The following is a 19,838-nucleotide window of genomic DNA, read 5'->3' as shown; positions in this document are numbered from 1 at the left end:
ATCTGTTTTCCATTTCACAGTAAGTTCATACCTTCCTTTCTGCCAGCTTCCAGTAAATAGATATGTGGTACCTACTAGGTGTAAAGCATTGCTTCAGGTAATATAAAAATTTGACCACAGAGGTGGGCAGGGGAACACATTAATGCGTATCAGAGATCTCACATTACTTATGACCCTGTCAGTTATTTTATTTATTTTATTTTTTTTAAAGTACTTAGTTTATTAGTCCTCTCATGAAAAATCTGCTCAATCACCAGTCACTGACGTATCTTTACTCCTTCTGTCATCCAATCTCCACCTCACTGCTAGGCACTTCACTTCTTTTTGCCAGCACCAACATTGGCCTTTGCAGTCCCCCTAACTTTCTTCATTCTGTTCTTGCGTTCCTTTCGCTGTTTTCTTGAGGTCTTTTTCTTCTCATACAGGCCATGTCTTGCAAGTCTATGTTTGGGTTCATTTTTCTTTGCATAATCCAGGGAATCATAAATCATTCCAAAGCCAGTTGTCTTGCCACCACCGAAATGGGTTCTGAATCCAAATACAAAGATGACATCTGGTGTGGTCTTGTACATTTTGGCTAGTTTTTCCCGAATTTCTGTCTTAGGTACTGTTGCCTTCCCAGGGTGAAGGACATCGATGACCATCTGTTTCCGTTGAAGTAGTCTATTGGTCATGAACTTCCTGGTCCGAATAGTTACTGTGTCGTTCATGATGGCAGCGCCCCTGTCAGTTATTTTTGTCAGTTCCAGGCCATCAGGAAAAATGTCTCTCTATATTGGCCATAAAATCTGATAGAGCTGATGTTTTGATGATCCCAGAGAATTAATCTCTCACTATTTTTCTTATTCTTTTTTAAAAAATTTTATTGGGGAGTATTGGGGAACAGTGTATTTCTCTAGGGCCCATCAGCTCCAAGTTGTTGTCCTTCAACCAAGTCCAGTTGCTGTTTTCAATCTTAGTTGCAGGGGGCATAGCCCGTCATCCCATGTGGGAATTGAACCTGCAACCTTGTTGTTGAGAGTTTGCGCTGTAATCAACTGAGCCACCTGGCTGCCCTATTTTTCTTATTCTTAATACTGGGAAATAGATGTCAAATTCAAATGGTCTCTCTCTGTCTCTGTCTCTGTCTCTCTCTGTCTCTCTTTAAACTATTTTATATACTTATATTTTAGTGTATACATTTCTCAACTTTCTTTCTTTTCTTTCTTTGTTTTCTTTTGGTAATATATCTATAAATCCCTAAAATTGAGGTCCCTGTACCTTATTATTTTGCAACTCCAGTTTTTCATTTAACAATATAGTCCAAAAATTTTTTCATATCAATATATATCCAAGTTTGTCTTTTGTCTTCATAATACATATCACTAGCTAAAATTAAACATCCTATGATATTACTTATCCATCCTCTCCTTATTTCTGTCAATTGTCCTATTCTCCCACCTTAATGCAAGTTCCAGAATGTAGAGAACTTGTGTGCTGTGTTGTCCATGTCTGAAACAATGCCTGATACACGGGAAATTCATAGATATTTGTTAAATGAATAACAAAAATATTTTACTTTAAATGCTACGATATAGCTACTCTCTTATTAAATTTTCACTGTTTCACTTTTCTGAACTTGTGGTTTATACCATTTTTTTTTTAAAGGATTTTATTGGGGAAGGGGAACAGGACTTTTTTGGGGAACAGTGTGTACTTCCAGGCCTTTTCTCCAAGTCAAGTTGTTGTTGTCCTTTCAGTCTTAGTTGCAGGGGGCACAGCCCACCATCCCTTGCGGGAGTCAAACTAGCAACCTTGTGGTTGAGAGGACGCGCTCCAACCAACTGAGCCATCGGGGAACTCAGTGGCAGCTCACTTCAAGGTGCCGTGTTCAATCTTAGTTGCAGGGGTCACTGCCCACCATCCCTTGCGGGACTCGAGGAACTGAACCGGCAACCCCGTGTGGTTGAGAGCCCACTGGCCCATGTGGGAATCCAACCGGCAGTCTTCGGAGTTAGGAGCACAGAGCTCCAACCACCTGAGCCACCGAGCCGGCCCGGTTTATACCATTTTAAAAGAACCATAGAAGATACACTCTTAAAAGCATAAAAACTTTTAAAAATAATATAAAACTTAAGGAAAAATTATTTTAACATTTGGTGGGCATGGCTTAAAGAAAAGTCTGAACTACTTCCAAATATAAATTTGAAAAAGTAGGGAACTTTATTTTATTATTACTTTTTCTTTTTTCGCTATAGTTGACATTCAATATTTTATATTAGTTTCAGGTGTACAGCATAGTGGTTAGACATTTGTGTAATTTATGAAGTGATCCCCTCAATAAATCTAGTACCCATCTGGCACCATATATAGTTATTACAATATTATTGACTATATTCCCTATGCTGTACTTTACATCCCCATGACTATTTTGTAACTACTAATTTGTACTTCTTCACCTTCTCCCCTATTCCCCAACCCCCTTCCCATTTAGCAACCATCAGTTTATTCTCTATGAGTCTGTTTCTGTTTTGTTTGTTTTTTAATTTTGTTCTCAACATAAATGAGATCATATGGCATTTGTATTTCTCAGTCTGATTTATTTCACTTAGGTCCATCTATGTTGTTGCAGGTGGCAAGATTTCATTCTTGTTTATGGCTGAGTAATATTCTATTTTTTTGTATACATGTACCACTTCTTTATCCAGTCGTCTATTGATGGGCACTTAGGTGGCTTCCATATCTTGGTTATTGTAAATAATGCTGCAATGAACATAGGGGTGCATGTACCTTTTTGAATTAGTGTTTTGGGTTTCTTTGGATAAATACCCAGAAGTGGAATTGCTGGGTCATAAGGTAGTTCTATTTTTAATTTTTTGAGGAACCTCCAAACTGTTTTCCATAGTGGCTGTACCAATTTGCAATCCCACCAACAGTGCACAAGGGTTCCATTTTTTCCACATCCTTGTGAACATATGTTGCTAGTTGATTTATTAATGAGATTTTAAAGAAGCTGTTCTAAAAGGTTAACTTGAACAACCTGAAATCTAACATGTTCTTTTCAAAAAGTCATGGCAAATTTTACCATGACTGAAATTTAAGGAACATTGAACACCTGAAATGACCAGAATAATCACTGTCTCAATTATGGACAGATGAAAATAATTTAATATCATGGTTCTATGCCCCATTATATATTCACTGCTCCTACTGACTGCTTGCCTGAAAACATGAACTTCTTTATGCCTGGCTTACAATCCTTCTTTGAGTACAGATATTGTTGAAACATGAAACTTACAGGCTGCAAGAGGCTGCAGTTGTTGCTTCTTGAGAATGTGTTACAGATCTCTGTAAATTAGAAACAAAGAACAGTATTCTTCCTTTGTTCCTTGCAGTGAACAAATGAAGCTCAGAGTAACATGCAAAAACCAGAGGGAAAATGGGACTCAACCATAATAAGAACTCGGGATTGCTCTGAGTTTGTTGATCATCATAAAGATGTCCGTGTATGGCTTCACTAAACAAAACAAAACAAAAAACAAAAAAGCCCTTCGGAGATAAGGAATTTTCCCTTTATATGAACAAACATTCACTGAGGACAGTAGCAAGGTGGTTAGGGAACTCAGAGACGTCCATGACGGGATGGCTGCCAGGGCCCCTGCCTTTATAATCTTGTGGAAGACAAATCTGAAAACCAGGCCTGGTATAAATGAAAATGTGAGACCCCTTGTGAAAATATTTTCAAGAATTTCAAGACAATGACAACAGATCCTTAAACCAAGCAAAGGGTCCTTATAATGTTGGGGTTCATGGGACTGCACAGGTGGCACATCCATGAAGCTGTCCCTGAAGAAAACTGCAAACCATTAAGACAAAATAGAAAGAAATAAATGCTAGAGAAGTACATAAGGTGCTGAAGAAATAAAAAGGGAAGAAGCCACGAGGCACTCATGTCACAGAAAAGGGGATAAAATATTATACTTCCTTCCTCCATGGGCAGTGGATACGGGGCTGACGAGGTAGGGACCCGATACAGGGGGATTTTGTTTGGTCTCTGTACTTCAATATTGTTTGAATATTTTACAATGAGTTTGTATTTATGTATTTGTAATTCAAATAAATGACTTACCAAAGAATCTAGGCTACAGCCTACTGTATCTTAATGCTTCTCTTAGGAGTCAGGAGGGAGATAAATCTTCGGTATTAGTTCTTCATTTCTGCACTAAGTCAAAACTTAGTGGCTTAAAACAACAATAAACACTAGCTCAGCCAATTTCAGGAATTTGGGAGTGCATTAGCTGGGTGCTTCTGGCTTGGGGTGTCTCACGAAGCTGCAGTCAAGATGTCAGCTGGGGCTGCAGTCTCACCTGAAGGTTTGTCAGGGCTAAAGAATCCACTTACAAGATGGCCCACTCATATGACTGGTCCATTGGCGCTGGCTGTTGGCAGAGGCCTTGGTTCCTTACCATGTGGACCTTTCCATAGGACTCAAATGTTCTTATGACATGGCAGCTGGCTTCCCCAAAGCAAGTGACCCAAGAGTACATGTGAAAAGCTGCAATGTCTTCTGTGACCTAGACCAGGAATTGGCAAACTGTAAGTGGCCGCTAAAGCCAACCTGCTACCCGTTTTACTGGAACACAGCTATACTCAAATTCATTTACTTACTGATTGCTTTCATGCTACAGTGACAGAATAAGTAGTTATAACAGAAAACATATGGCCTGTAAAGCTTAAAATATTTACTATCTGGCCTTTTACAAAGAAAGTTTGCCATCCCCTGACCGAGCCTTGGAAGTCACACACCGTTACTTCCATGGTGTTCTATTGGTTGCAGAGACAAACCCCGATACAATGTAGGAGAGGTCTACACAGAATATGAAAACTAGGAGGCGGGGATTACTGGGGGCCATCCTGAAGGCTAGCTGCCACACACTTCCCCTCCTAGGGGCTCTCTAATATCTCTATTATTGCACCTGCCACTTCACGTGGTAACTATCTGTTTATCAGTCAGCTTCCCCTACTAAAATACTAAAGTCCCGGAGGCCTGCGTTTCACTTATCTATGGAATCTAAATAAATAAAACCAATGAACAAACAGAACAAAATAGAAACAGACTCATAGATACAGAGAACTGATAGTTTCCAGAGGGGAGGAGAGTGGATGGATGGATGGGTGAAAAAAGTGAAGGGGAATAAGAGGTACAAACTTCCAGCTATCAAAGTCACGGGGATGGAGTATACAGCACAGAGAATAGTCAATAATATTGTAGTAACTTTGTACACTGACAGATAACCATTGGTTACTAGACTTACCATTGTGTTACATTGTAGGGCTTGTAAATATAGAATCACTACGTGTACACTTGAAACTAATATTATATTGTGTGCCAACTATATTTTAATTAAAAATAAGAGAGAAACATACAGAAGTTTATTAACATGCTCACACATATACATGGCAACACTGTGATGAGTAGCTCAAGGGGTTGTCAGAACTTGGGCTTATACAAATAACATCTTAACAAAAGAACTATAAATTCTTAGAGAACTGACAAGACAAATAAAAAGAACTTCAAGTTTTTAGGATGGCAAATTGTGGGAAGGTAAATATCCAGGGGATCTAATGGAAGATAAAGGCTATTTTCAGCAAGGTTTGTTATGTAGATTCCTCTGGTGCCATCTCGGGCTGATAAGATCTAGTTGTCCCTGGTGATGATTAACTTTTCTCCTTTCTGATAGAGAGGAGACCCGACACCTTTACAAATATATGTCCTGCATTTAGGCAAGTAGTAGATAGAAGCAGAGAGCTTTTATTCCATCTGGCTTTTCTCAGTTGCCTTCAGCTCAAGAGAATCCTAATGTGCAAGTGGCATATTTTGGGGTGGTATATTCTGCTACCCTCCATTGACTTAACTTTAAAAGTCACATAGCATCATTTCCACAGCATTTTATTTGGTACAGTGAGTCACAAGCCTGCCTACGTTTAAAGGGAGAACACACAGACCCTACTTCTCCTAGTGAGGAGTCCCTAGGTTCCATTATAGGGAAGCATATGAGACAGGAAAGGTTGTGACAGCCATCTCTGGAAAACATTATCTGCCCAGGTGCTATCACTATTCTTCGACATTTATTGTGACCAAATGTACATTTCTGTTGGGTATGTCTTTTGGAGTACAATTGCTGGGTCACAGTGTGTATGTATGCAAATCTTCAGTAGACAACGCTAAACAGCATTTTTTTTAGCTTCTGCCAATTTATACTCCGATAAATAATGTATGAAAGTTCCACTTGCTCCACATCCCAACAATTGGCATTGTTTTTTTTATTTTAGCCATTTATCTGGGTAGTATTGCGTTGTGATTTAAATTTGCATTTTCCTGATGACTATTGAAGTTGAGGATCTTTTCATATGTTTATTGGCTATTTGAATATCTTCTTTTGTGAAGTGCCTGTTCTGTCCTTGACAAACTGGAATGGTTGGTCATCCTACTCTTGCCACAATTTGGCACACCACTGATGAGCTAACTTCAACACTCTCTGTGGAATCAACTAAAGCTTCCCCTAGGTTGAAAGAGCGTCACAGTTCAACTTCTCCGTTTGCTCAACCCTGCGTCCCTTGTTCTTTCACAGGTGCTGATCCTAGAGCAGTCCCCAATAAACATGCAGCATGCAGTTCTCCAACCAGAGAACTCAACATACTATATACACGTAGTGGAACCTAATGATAAAAATGCCTTTTCTTGCAGAGCATGAAAGCAAAAAAAACACATAGAAGCTACTGGTAGAGTAAATGCTATTTTTGTCTCTGTCTGACTTATTTCACTCAGCATAATATGCTCTAAATTCATCCATACTGTCACAAATTGCAAACTTTTGTTCTTTTTATTGTTGACTAATATTCCGCTGTATATGTACATCACATCTTTTTTTTTTTTTTAATTTTATTGGGGAAGGGGAACAGGACTTTATTGGGGAACAGTGTGGACTTCCAGGACTTTTTTTCCCCCCAAGTCAAGTTGTTGTCCTTTCAGTCTTAGTTGTGGAGGGCGCAGCTCAGCTCCAGGTCCAGGTCCAGTTGCCGTTGCTAGTGGCGGTTGCTAGTTGCAGGAGGTACAGCCCACCATCCCTTGCGGGAGTCGAACCGGCAACCTTGTGGTTGAGAGGACACGCTCCAACCAACTGAGCCATCCGGCAGCTCAGGTCAAGGTGCCTTGTTCAATCTTAGTTGCAGGGGGCGCTGCCCACCATCCCTTGCGGGACTCGAGGAATTGAACTGGCAACCTTGTGGTTGAGAGCCCACTGGCCCATGTGGGAATTGAACTGGCAGCCTTCGGAGTTAGGAGCTCGGAGCTCTAACCGCCTGAGCCACCGGGCCAGCCCCCCATCACATCTTTTTTAATCCATTCATCTATCTATGGACACCTACGTTGCTTCCGTATCTTGGCTATTGGAAATAATGCTGCATAGTGTTCTCTTTTTAATCTGTTTTTTTGTCAGTCTAATTTACATGGCCCCAGCCAATGAATCGAAGAAGGGTAGAGGGAAAACAGGTGTTCCTCCCCTTCCTTGGAAAAAGCCACGCAGCTTCTAGCTTGTTCCTGTGGACACTTGTGCTTGGAGCTCTGAGCCACCCTGTACAAAGGCCAGCTGTCCTGAGGTCGCCATGCTGTAAAGAAGCCAAACTCCCAGAGAGACCACATACAGGTGATCCTATTGTAAGAACTTACAGTCCTCTCAGCCCAGGTGCAGATACGTGCTGGCATCACCTCCAGTCATTGAGTCTTTTTAGCTGAGGCCCCAGATATCAGACCTCGTTAGAGCAGAGATAAGCCGTCTCCACAGGGCCCTTTCCCTTTTCAAATTCCTGACTCAGAAAATCTGTGAGCATGATAATAAAATGGTCGTTCTTTAACACTATCTGTAATGGCCCCAAACTGAAAATAACCCAAGTGGCCATTAATAGTAGAATGGATACATTGCAGCATATTCATATAGTGGAATATTCTATGGCAATGCAAACAAACTATTGATAGACACAGCAACATGGATACATTTCACAAATATAATGCTGAGTAAAAGAAGCCAAATACAAAACAGCACATATCATGTGATTTTATTTATATGAAATTCCAAAAGGGCAAAATTGATCTCTAGTGCTACCGTGTTTCCCTGAAAATAAGACCTAGCCAGACAATCAGCTCTAATGTGTCTTTTGGAGCAAAAATTAATATAAGACCCGGTCTTATTTTACTATAATATAACACTGGGTATAATATAATATAATATAATATAATATAATATAATATAATATGATACTGGGTCTTATATTAATTTTTGCTCCAAAAGATGCATTAGAGCTGATTGATTGTCTGGGTAGGTCTTATTTTCGGGGGAACATGGCATTATAGAAATCAGGGTCATGGTTAGCTTTGGAAGGAGGTAGTGACTGGGAGGGCATATGAGGAGGGTTTCTGAGATGCTAGCAATGTTCTGTTTCTTCATGTCAGGCTGATTCCATGGTGTGTTCATTCTGTAAAAATTTACTGAGCTGCATGCACATTTTTGATGTGTGTACTTTTATGCTTTTAGGTTATACTTCAATAAATACTTTATAAGATGCTGGCCATGACCCACAGATTGATTTCCCAACTCACAAACAGAACACGACTCACAGTTCCATGTGAATAGTACCCTGTGAGGTTGTAGAGGAGAGCAGCCAGTGGTGATCTCACCTCAGGCCGCCTGATGGGTATCTAGGGTCAGCTGCTCTTGAATGATCATTCTTAACACAAAGCCTCCTGCCTCCTGCCAACTGCCTGCTGCCCCACCTCCAATGGCTACGGGAAGACTATCTTTTCCTTTCAAATCAGTATTGAATTGGAGTACGACCCTAAAGAAGGCAGAAATATCTTTTTTGTTGTTGTTAAGAATGCAGAGTCGGGGATTTGATAGATTTGGTCTCTGAATGGCCTTAAGGTTAATTTAACCTTAATAAAACTGTTTCTTTAACACCTACTCTGTTCTAGCATTTTGCATGTACATTCTCACGTGTAGTAACTTAGTTCCTACAACTGTCTCCATTTTAGAAATGAGGAAATTAAGGACTGGAGAGGTTAAATAATCCGTTGCAGTTCCCAGAGTCCGGTTCATTTAGATAGTGTTTTTAAGTGTCTAGGCATAGAGCCTGACATACTACTATACTCACTGAGTTGCCTGACTACGTGGCAAACTTCAAATGGAAGGACTGAGAAGTATGAAACTAGTCAGCCCAGAGTGAAAGGAAGAGTTTGCTGATGATGCTAAAGATTCCTGGCCAAGAGCAAAGTTAGGAATAGGTAAGTCTGGGGTTTGAGTTTCCCATCTCTCTCTTTGACTCATCTTTGACTAAAGTGAGTCATTTTCGTTTCTCTTGTACTGTTGTTAGGTTTGTTTTCCTTCTATAGATGGTTTAGAGAAGTGATTGTTAAGAGTTCTTTGTCTCTTTAGATGATTGACATTGTATCCTTCAGCACTCTGGTCGAATGCTACCCCCTCAGAAAGCCCTTTCCTGACCACCTTGTCTAAAAGATCCTCCCTGTCATTCTCATTATGTTTCTTTAGTTGTTTTCTACGCAATTATCAGTGCTTGAAACCACACTGTTTACTTGTTTATTGCCTGTTGCCCTCAAAGATTGGCTTGCTTTGTTCCAACATCCCCAGTGCTTAGAGTAGTGCCTAGAAGAAATGTATTATTACATTACTGGGGAAGGAAGGAAGGATTGGAGGGAAGGAGAGAGATAGGACAGAGGGAGGGAAAAGGAATGAAAGGAGGAAAAGAGGAGAAGGAGGGAAGAAGGGAATTGTATAAAGATATTTGAGGACTTTGAGATGACATTTTGTGTTTAAGACTGCATTGGTAATACTAGCCACTATGAGAGATAAATCCCCCCAAATCTCAGTAGCTTAATACAAAAAAAGCTTATTTTTCAGTCACAAAATATTCTAATGCAACTATTCCTAGTTGGTCAGTTCGCCAAGTAGTTTATAAAATATATAAAAACGTGGCTCCCAAGGTTGGCCTGGGAGTCATTGTCCTTCCTGTCTTCTGGGAGGACAGGTGATCAAGGGCGTCAAAGATGACGATGGGAGGTTTAAAGGGCCAGGCCTGGAAGTGGTCCACGTCACTTTTGACCACATTCCACTTGGCATACCTGTGTGCAAAGTTGGGAAATACAGTCTAGCTGCGTGCCTCGGAGAACGAAACAGATTTGATATGAAGCTAGCCAGTCTCTACCATTGTGGTTAAATAAGTTGGTCCCTGTGAGACATCTATAAATAAAGAGTTTGAGTAAAATAATTCACTACTGTATATTTGTATTTATAAAATACGGAAACCATTAGTTTCAGAGAATTTCCAGTCTCTAAGATAAAATCATTCCCTATTCTTGAGAACTGCCTTTTATATGCTCTGGGGAGAGGAAAGAAAAGAGGTATTTGAACTTGATTTTTGTAAAAACTCCATTTGTATCTAAACTGCTTTATAAGATTGTGTAATATGTAAATACAAGCGCTAGTTTTGACTTGATTGTAAAACCTGCCAGAGTTGCCCCCAAAGGTGTGGCTTTTCTAACAGTGTGGCTGTCAATACTGCAAAATACATTTCTGAGAGTTTGAAATCTTACCACCTAGAAAAGAATGAATATATATTTTTTAAATTTCCAAATTCTAATTTAGGCAGAGGTGAAGCCTGGTGTTTCTACTCAGATTGCCTCACCACCGTGCATCTTTTCTAATTTAATACTGGTCAAGAGTATAAGCTCTAGAAGAATGAGTTTTAGGCCCTTGGTCAGAGGGGTAAAAAGGTGATAACAGGAAATAAACTAACTTTAAATGAGGCTTATTTGTCAAGACTGTGATAGGCGCTGTGCCCACCTACTTGACTTCCTTTAATCCTCACATCAACTCTACAAGGAAGGTAATGCGACCCCAGTTTATTGGTGAGGACCCTTTGTCTCTGGGAGGCTAACTCACCTGCTGTCTCAAGCCAGCAAGGAGCAAAACTTGGGTGTGAGCTGATGTGCTCCAAAGCCCACACTCTTGACTAGACCAGACTGAGAAAGAGAATGAAAACGAAGAACTTGGGAAATGAGCTGGAGATCAACACTAAGGAGTTTGGTTCCTTGGAATTTGATTACTCATTCTTCTCGTTCTTAAGTACTGGGGAAGGAAGGAAAGAAAGAAGGAAGAAAGGAAGGAAGGATTGGAGGAAGGAGGGAGGAAGGGAGATGATTAATTCCTTTATGTCTCTGTTAGCCACTAGCACTGTAGAAAGACTGAAGTCACACATACAGTTAGAGCTTCAGATCCCAGCACCAGCTCGCTGATGTTTCTAGCCCCTTACTGAAATCGCCTCGCAAGGAATTTTTCCAAAGCAGCTGTCTGTGGGAGCAATCAAGTTCCAACTCCGATTCTGACTGGGAAGGCTTGGTCGCCCTGATCATGCCTCCATGGGAAAATGAAACTGACAGATTAAGGGAGCAATTCCAAGAATAATTTTGGCACACGAGTTAAGACTGGAAAATAATTTTCCTTCTTATTTGGACAAGGAGAATGCCTCAAGGACAGTAAAAGCCTGCAGGAGAGGCCAGCTAAAAGCCCTTTTTCCTCTTCCCCTCTGCCAGGGTTTACGGTACAACAGCCGAACTATTTGCTACCTTTCTGAGTTTGTACTCGGTTGTTTATAGCAGCAGATCTGGAATGTGTGTGCATCATTAAAGTAAAACTAATTAAACCAAGTAGAAAGACTTCGGAGTAGGAGAAACAACAAGTACAAGAATTAAACTAAAATTCCAGCCTCATTGTGAGGTAACTGCTTTGAACACTGAGAATTATATTTTGCAATTTTGCGTGCATCATTTTTGGAAAAGCCACTCCTTTAGAAGCTTCTTGGTTAACAAACACTATTTTCAAATTTCTGTTTTCATAATACAAAGGAGATAAAGGACGATTGTGCTAAAATGCATTCCCTGTAAACTGGTACGGTCTCTGTGGAATCTTGATGAAGGATACATTGGCAACATTTATCAAAATTTCAGTACAAAATTACAAACTTTCTGACTCAGAATTTTCATGTCCAGGAATTTACATGATAAATATACTTGCACATATACTGATATATGTACATGGTTATTCTGCATCACAGTTTATATAAAGGCGAAAAAGGATGGAAACAACTTAAATGTCAATAGAGGACTAACTGAATAAATCACAGTACGTGTATACAATGGAATACTATGAAGCCATCAGAATGAATGAGGAAGCTAATATTTAATGATCTCTAGGATATACCATTAAATGAAAAAAGCCAAATGCAGAGAAGTGTGGAAAATATAGACAAACATCAGTTTGTATGGTGGTGGGGAGATATATATGTTTTTGCTTTATATGCAGAAACTATCTCTATAAGGACATAGAGAAACTTGTAACATTGATTACTTCAGAAAACTGAGTAAGCTGGTAAGATGCAGACTCTTCACTGTATGCTGTTGGTATCATTTGCGTTTGAACTATATTAACAATTTTAAAAGAATCATTTTTTAATAGAAAAGATTGAGAATTAACACATAACAAAATAAGCATAACCAATAGTTTCTTTAATAATATGATTCATTTTTTTTCTTTAAAAAATAGTAACAAGAATTGTGGAGTTATGTGTTGCACCCTATCACCTGGGCATTTGAAAAGCTCTCTTTACAATAACTTTGAACCAAAGAAAAATCCAGGAAAAGGTATAAGACCAAACTGAAAAACTATACAAAAGATAAATATTACAAAATTTCTAGATAATTTTATGGTTTCAAAATGTCGCGCCACAGATTGCTTACTAGTTGCAAGGATCAAGAGTATATACCATGGAAATACTTTGAATGGATGATCAAAATTAACATCACCAATCAGAGGCAGACAGACATCTTTTGATACCCTAAGGAGGACACAAATCACTTTTGGGAATGTAAAATCAGATTCTAATCAAGAAGAAACCTAAACTGAAGAACATTCTAAAAAATTGACCTATGTTAAAAAATGTCAATGTTATGAAAGGCTGACTGGTCCACATTAAAAGAGACTAAATAGACATGACACCTAAATTCAGTATGTCTTCCTGGACTGGGTCCTGCGCTAATGGGAAAAATGATATTATAAGGAATATTATTGGGACAATTCGCAAAATTGGATTATGGAATATAGATTAGATAAAAGTAATGTACCAGTGGTTTTTTATGAAATATTGTTCTTCAGAAGCACATGTAACTGTAGTAAGAGGAAAAGGAGTATGTGTGCAATGTACTCTCAATGGTTGAGAAAAAATAATTATGCATAATTATATGTGCATACATATATACGTATAGTGAATTATAAAGCAAATACGGCAAAATATCAAAAATTGATGAATTCATTGTGAATGTACTTATTGCCACTGAATTGTTCCCCTTAACATGGTTACTTTTATATTACCTAAATTTCACCTCAACGAAAAACAAACAAACAAACAAAAAAACGGATGGATTTGAGTAAAGGGTATAAAAGGTATCCAGAATTTCTCTGTACTATTCTTACAACTTTTCTATAAGTTTGAAATAATTTCAAAATAAAAAGTTAAAGAATCTCTACATGTTAGTTAGGCTCTAGGAAAATAGAAACCATAGTAGGTAGTTCTACAGAGAGAATTTAATTTGAAAAATCAAATTGGTGATGCAAATGGTAAAGCACTGAAAAAAAAAAACCAGAGGGACCCTGAGGGAACTCTGAGGTAATGCCTGCAAGGTAGCAGCTCCCATGCTCTCAGAAAGATCCCACGGAACCGAGACTCAGGCCTCTGGGAGATATAGTGGAATTGGTTCAGGGAGCGTGGAAAAGAATCTGCAGGCTACAACCAGCTCCTGTTGCCCCTGCCAGGGTGAAGAGGCATTGCTGGCTAAGTTCTGCTTCCTCCTCTTGCCTTCAGGTCTCCCTCTAGTGACCCCTGTTGGCAGAACCTTTGTCAGCCAGCTGACAAAGAAGGAAGGTGGTTTGTAGAGTTCCAGCCTCACTTCACAAAGCTTAGCATGGAGGTTTCAAAACCACTAGCATATAGAACTCAAGGTACTTGGAAAGCAATTCTTTCTGGGTTTGGAGGTGACAGATAATAGCTTAACAACAGGCATACTCTACATATCAGAATTTTGAGACACATATAAAGCCCAGCTCAGAAGAAAAGTCATAGCCTTAAATACAAACACTAATACAGCTGATTCCAGTTATTTGCAGCAGTTACGTTCTCTAAAGTCGCCACAAATACTGAATTAGCGAACACTCAACCATTGCTCCTAGGGAAATTACAGGGTTAGCTTCCTGGGAACCTGGTCCCAATATTTTTTGTCAAACAACCAACACATAACCTTGTCTTGTGGGTGTTTATGTTTAAAGACACCTTATTTAATATACATTGTTGATTAACATTGACCTCTTGTCCAACAGCAGTATAACTCATGCCTGAACAAAGGTCTTCTAACACATATATTTTCTCCTTAAAGTTCATCACAACTTTCTTGCACTTGGGAACACTAGACAATGCTTCAGCACTTAATGGGGGTCAGGGGTGGGGCACAAAGGCAAAATCACGAACAAAAACCCACAAAAATGTGAAAAATGTGGCACCAAATAGACTGTGGAAAGGACACTACTTTACAGTAGGAGAACTGAAAAAAGGAGGTAGAGTGTTGCCTTGTTCAGCCTCAGGGAACAAGGAACATCATGGGAACAAGCTACATCAGCCAACTTAAATTTTTTGCCATTCTGTGCATGTCTGTAAATAACTACAAAAGTGCCTGAGGACTGAGTGTATGTAAGTGTGGTAGGCAGTTGTGACATGGCTCCTAATGAGCCTTCTCCTAGTAGTCACACCCTCGGGTAATCTTTTCCCCTTGGGTGTAGGCAAGACCTAAGGATTCACTTCTAATGAATAGCATACAGCAATAGTGATGGATTGAAATTGCTGTCATTAGGTAACCATAACGGAGGGGGAAAAAAGCCCTTTTCCTTCTACCCTTCTAAGTTCTCATCTGGAACCTCTATAACAAAAGACAAATTAACAAGAGAAAAACAAACCGAAGTTGTTTATATGTGTATCTCAGGAAGAGTAATTCAAAGAGGTGGCTTAGAACACTGGCTTATATAGTTATCTTCAACAAAGAACAATACATTTGTAGAGAAATGACAGGACAAAGAAAAGTGGTTTTAGACTTCCAAGAGCGGCAAACTGTGGGACACTAACTATATGGGAACCTAATGGCAGATAAAGGCTAGTTAGTGAAGTTTGTTTTGTAGATTCTTCTGGTGCCATATTCATGCTGACACAAGTCGAAAGTTGTCTCTGGTCATTACATTTTGTGCTTTCTGGTAGACAGGGAAGGAGGAACATCTTTGAATATTTATATGGTACTTTGAAGCAAATAAGGGGAAGACAGGGAGATTTTCTTGTATCTCCTCAAATACCTTCAGCTCAAAACAATTTGTATATCAATGAGGCATATTTCGGGTGACATATTCTGTTCCTTCATTACAAATGGCTGTGCCTTTTATCTTACTGGTAATTTTGTCCCTGGCTATTCTCTAATGCTTGCTCTGATGGAGAAGGCGACCTGTCAAGGAACTAATAGCCAATTTTGGACCAACAGCCAATAAGGAAGTGAATCTTACCAACAACCACTGAGGGAGTTTGGAAGTCGTTCTATCCCAGTTGAACTTAGAGCTGTCTATGTCCTTGGACAGTTTTTTAATGGAGGCTTCACAATAGATCCTGAAGCAGAGAGCCCAGTGGAAGTCTGGATTTCTGACCCACAGAAATGGTGAGATAATGAGTGTATGTTGTTTTAAGTGACCACACTTTTAGGGTAATTTATTAACAACATTTAGCAACAGATAGCTAAGAGAAACAAAAGACAATTCAAGTAAATAAATTAAACACCGAATTTTAAAAATTTAAAAGTGAAACAAAATAAACCCAAGGAAAGCAAAGCAAAGATCGGTTACAAAAATTAACACATTAGAAATCTGAAAATGGTAGAAATCATAAATAAATCCAAGAACTAATTATTTGAAGGGCAGTCAACTACTAACCAACCTAAGAAATGGAAAAAGAACATGAATACACAAAGCAAGAAATGAGAATGGGGGAAATAAGCACAGATACAGAAAAACATTTAAAAGTACTTGGTTCAAATTTATGCATTATTAAACATTTTTATTTTTATTTTTATTTTTTTTTATTTTATTTTTTTTTTAAAGAGTTTATTGGGGAAGGGGAACAGGACTTTATTGGGGAACAGTGTGCACTTCCAGGACTTTTTCCAAGTCAAGTTGTTGACTTTCAATCTTAGTTGTGAAGGGTGCCGTTCAGCTTCCAGTTGTCCTTTCAGTCTTAGTTGTGGAGGGCGCAGCTCAGCACCTGGTCCAGTTGCTGTTTCTAGTTGCAGGCGGCGCAGCTCACCATCCCTTGCGGGACTCGAGGAATCGAACCGGCAACCTTGTGGTTGAGAGCCCACTGGCCCATGTGGGAATCGAACCGGCAGCCTTTGGAGTTAGGAGCACGGAGCTCCAACCGCCTGAGCCACCGGTCGGCCCCTGAACATTTTTAAATAAAATGTTTCTTTCATACACGATTCCCTTCCTTTTCCCTATGGGGAAGCCAGCTAATGTAATTTGGGACTTGTGGCTTTATCCTGACTCTTCTCTGGGATCCGGGGGGAAACGGGAGTGTCTTTTAACCTGCACGAAACAACGCATTGATCATGAAATCTATGTAACGAATCTTGACCAGAATTCAAACATGACATACAATAAAACATAAAAATCTGAGCACATAGCACACAATAACTATTGTATTCATTAAACTTGTACTTCAGTTATGTGCGTTAGAGTGTGTGCGTATTAGCTGCTGTGTAAAACGCATTTCTCACGTTTTTGTCCATGTCATCAGAGTTCCAAAGCCACTAGGGCACAGGACTCAGGGTCCATGGAAAGTAATTCGGTACACGCCGATGGCTCCCCAAAAGCATCTTTAATTGAGCCCTGGCACTGACACAGGAAGGTCCAATGTTTCTCCATTAAAATGTATGCCACAACCTTATAGGCTTCAAGCTCTGACTCGTTTTTTTCCAGGGGTTAACTTTCCTTTCTCTACCTGCATAATATCATTGACGATTTCCATCTGTTTCAATGATTTTGTATTTTATGGCAACTGTTAGACTTCTTCAGTTTTATCCATTTTGAAATTATGCTTGCATGTTTTTTATATTGAGAATTTGTTCATTTCTTGCTATATGGTAGATTCCTGAACTTTGACTATGTTATTTTTCCTTTAGTTTTAAGTTATATATATCTATATGTATAGATCTATAGATAGATCTATCTATAGATCTATCTATCTATCTATATATATATATATTTTTCCCCATATGGAATCTATCTGCCTAACGTATGAAAAAATGAAAGAAAAATACTAATGGCCAAACCATTTCACCAGTCCTTTCGGTTGCCCTTGCCTCCTACCTTTATTCTTTCGTGCCCTTTTCTACTCTCTTCCTATGCATTGCTTTGAGAAGGTAATTACATGTCTCTCTCTCTGTTTCTACTCTGAGGGAAGCCAGTTGCTATGGTGTAAGTACCCCTAGGGAGAGGCCTATGTGGCAAAGAACTGAGGACTCGGGCTAACAGCCAGCAAAGACCTGAGGCCTGACAATAGCCACATGAGTGAGCTTGGAAGTGGGTCCTCACCTCGCTGAGCCTTGAGATAACTATACTCCTGGCTGACAACATAATTGCTTCCTCATGAGAGACCCTGAGCCAAGGGACCCAGTAAAACTGGATCCAGATTCTTGACCCATAGACACTGTGAAATAATATTTACTGTTTTAAGTAGCTATGCTTTGGGTTAATTTGTTACACAGCAAACATAACTGATACAAAGGCAAGTCACTCATTGAGCTTTGGTTGAAGGCATGTCTTAGTCTCCATTATGGGTGCCGAAAGTAACCAGATAAGGTCTGTCCGCAATTCCTAATGAATATGGGCACACGTGAGCACGTGTCCGAGGCTCAGCCTCTCCTGGAATGGCCTGGGATTTAGTAACCTAAAGAAGTAGGGATGGTGGAGAAATGATTCTTCACAGAGGCTGCCCTGAGTGTCCACGGCAGAGGTACCAATGGTAACTTCCTAGCCAGACTGGTCCTGCAGTGAATCTTGGTCTCTGGTCCTCAATTTTCCTATCTGTAAAATGGAGATAATAACTAGTCCTATAACGTAGGGTTGTTGTGAGGATTTTATGGATTTAAATACTGAAAGTGCTTAGGTCAGCACTTGGCAAACAGTTAAGTGTTATTTTAGTGTTGATTTTTATTATTATTTTATAAATGAGGAAACTTAAGGCACAGAGAAATAAAGTAATTTACCAGATTGGAACTTTTACTTAAAAAAACTGAGAAGGGGGTCTTTGCTCTTAGGGAACATGTAGAAAGATGACCTATGACTGGGAGATGATACTAAAGACAGATTTAATGAGAGGATGTTGAGTAGCAATGTGGAGTCCTGCTTCAGCATCCCCGTCATTTGGTCTCCCCTCTATGGGAGAGACTTCACATTCTCAGTGCAGTTTGTCTCTTCAGGGTGGAGCTGCTGACACAACCTCATATTGAGAAGTGGGAACAGGGCATCTCCAGGTTTTCCCTGTGGGCTATCCCAAATGGTTAATACTTCTTGAAGGCTTACTGTGTGACTGGCACTAGTCTACCTACATGCGTTTTATGCATCAACACATCCCAGCAATCTTAGGGGGCAGTTATTATTATTATTATCTCCATTTTATAAATGAGAAAAACGGAGGCACAGAGAGGTTAAGTAACTTACCCAAGGTCACACAGCTAGTGAGTAGCAGAGCTTTGAATTTGGGCGGTCTGACTCCAGATTGAGCTCCTAAACACATATCCCTGCTTCTCAGGTGAAAAGGTTCAGTCCTACCAACCTCAAAGCAGGCTCACTCAAATACCCAGTAATTACCTCATGTGCTGGTTACTGTGGTAGACTGAATAATGGCCACCAAAGATACCCATGTCCTAATGTCCAGATCTTGTGAATGTTACCTTATATGTCAAAAATTTTGCAGATATGATTAAATAGAAGATTAATTTAAAAAAAAAATTTTCAATTACAGTTGACATTCAATGTGAACAGAACATTTTGAAAGGCAGATATTATCCCAGACTATCCAGGTAGGCACTAAATGTAATCACAAGTGCCCTTATAAGAAAGAGGCAGAGGGAGATTTGAGTACAAAAGACCAACTAGGAGATCTGAGGATGGTATCAAGAGGTTGAAATGATTTGAGGAAGGAGTCAGGATTCAAGGAATACAGCCAGCCTCAAAAAGATAGAAAAGGCAAAAACAATGGATTCTCTCCTATGTCCCCAGGAAGAGCCAGCCCTGCCAACACATTGCTTTTAGCTCAGTAAATCTGATTTTGGACTTCTGATCTGCAGAAGTATAAGAGAACAAATTTGAGTTGTTTTAAACCACTAAGTTTGTGGTCATTTGTTACAGCAGCAATGGGAAAATAAATACAGTCACCAATTCCAAGGGTGCTTCATTTCAGGGGTCATGGCATTAAGGTCAGGATTGTAGGCAATTCTGCCTCTCTTCCCTGCCCCTCACCCCAATCAGTCACCTATCAAATCATATGCCAGCTGCTCTCATTCCTTCGTTCACATATTATTGTGTGCCTTTTAGAGTCTAAGCACTACTGTGTTTCCCTGAAAATAAGACCTAACCAGACAATCAGCTCTAATG

The 19,838-nt window shown here is 39.5% G+C and overlaps 1 protein-coding gene across 1 annotated transcript; it reads right to left on the bottom strand.

The window, feature by feature from the left end:
* Nucleotides 1-208: 208 nt before the first annotated feature.
* On the bottom strand, nt 209-710 carry LOC308490480 (small ribosomal subunit protein eS24; the record flags this gene model as incomplete). Its single annotated transcript, XM_081032817.1, has 1 exon — nt 209-710. One exon carries the CDS (start codon nt 708-710, stop codon nt 315-317), a length of 396 nt encoding a protein of 131 aa, XP_080888943.1. The 3' UTR covers nt 209-314.
* Between the last annotated feature and the right edge of the window lie 19,128 nt (nt 711-19,838).

Source organism: Rhinolophus hipposideros (assembly GCF_964194185.1).
Source record: "Rhinolophus hipposideros genome assembly, chromosome: 1".
NCBI lineage: Eukaryota > Metazoa > Chordata > Mammalia > Chiroptera > Rhinolophidae > Rhinolophus > Rhinolophus hipposideros.
The sequence above is the reverse complement of the archived record's forward strand: the minus strand, read 5'-3'. Positions and strand labels throughout refer to the sequence as shown.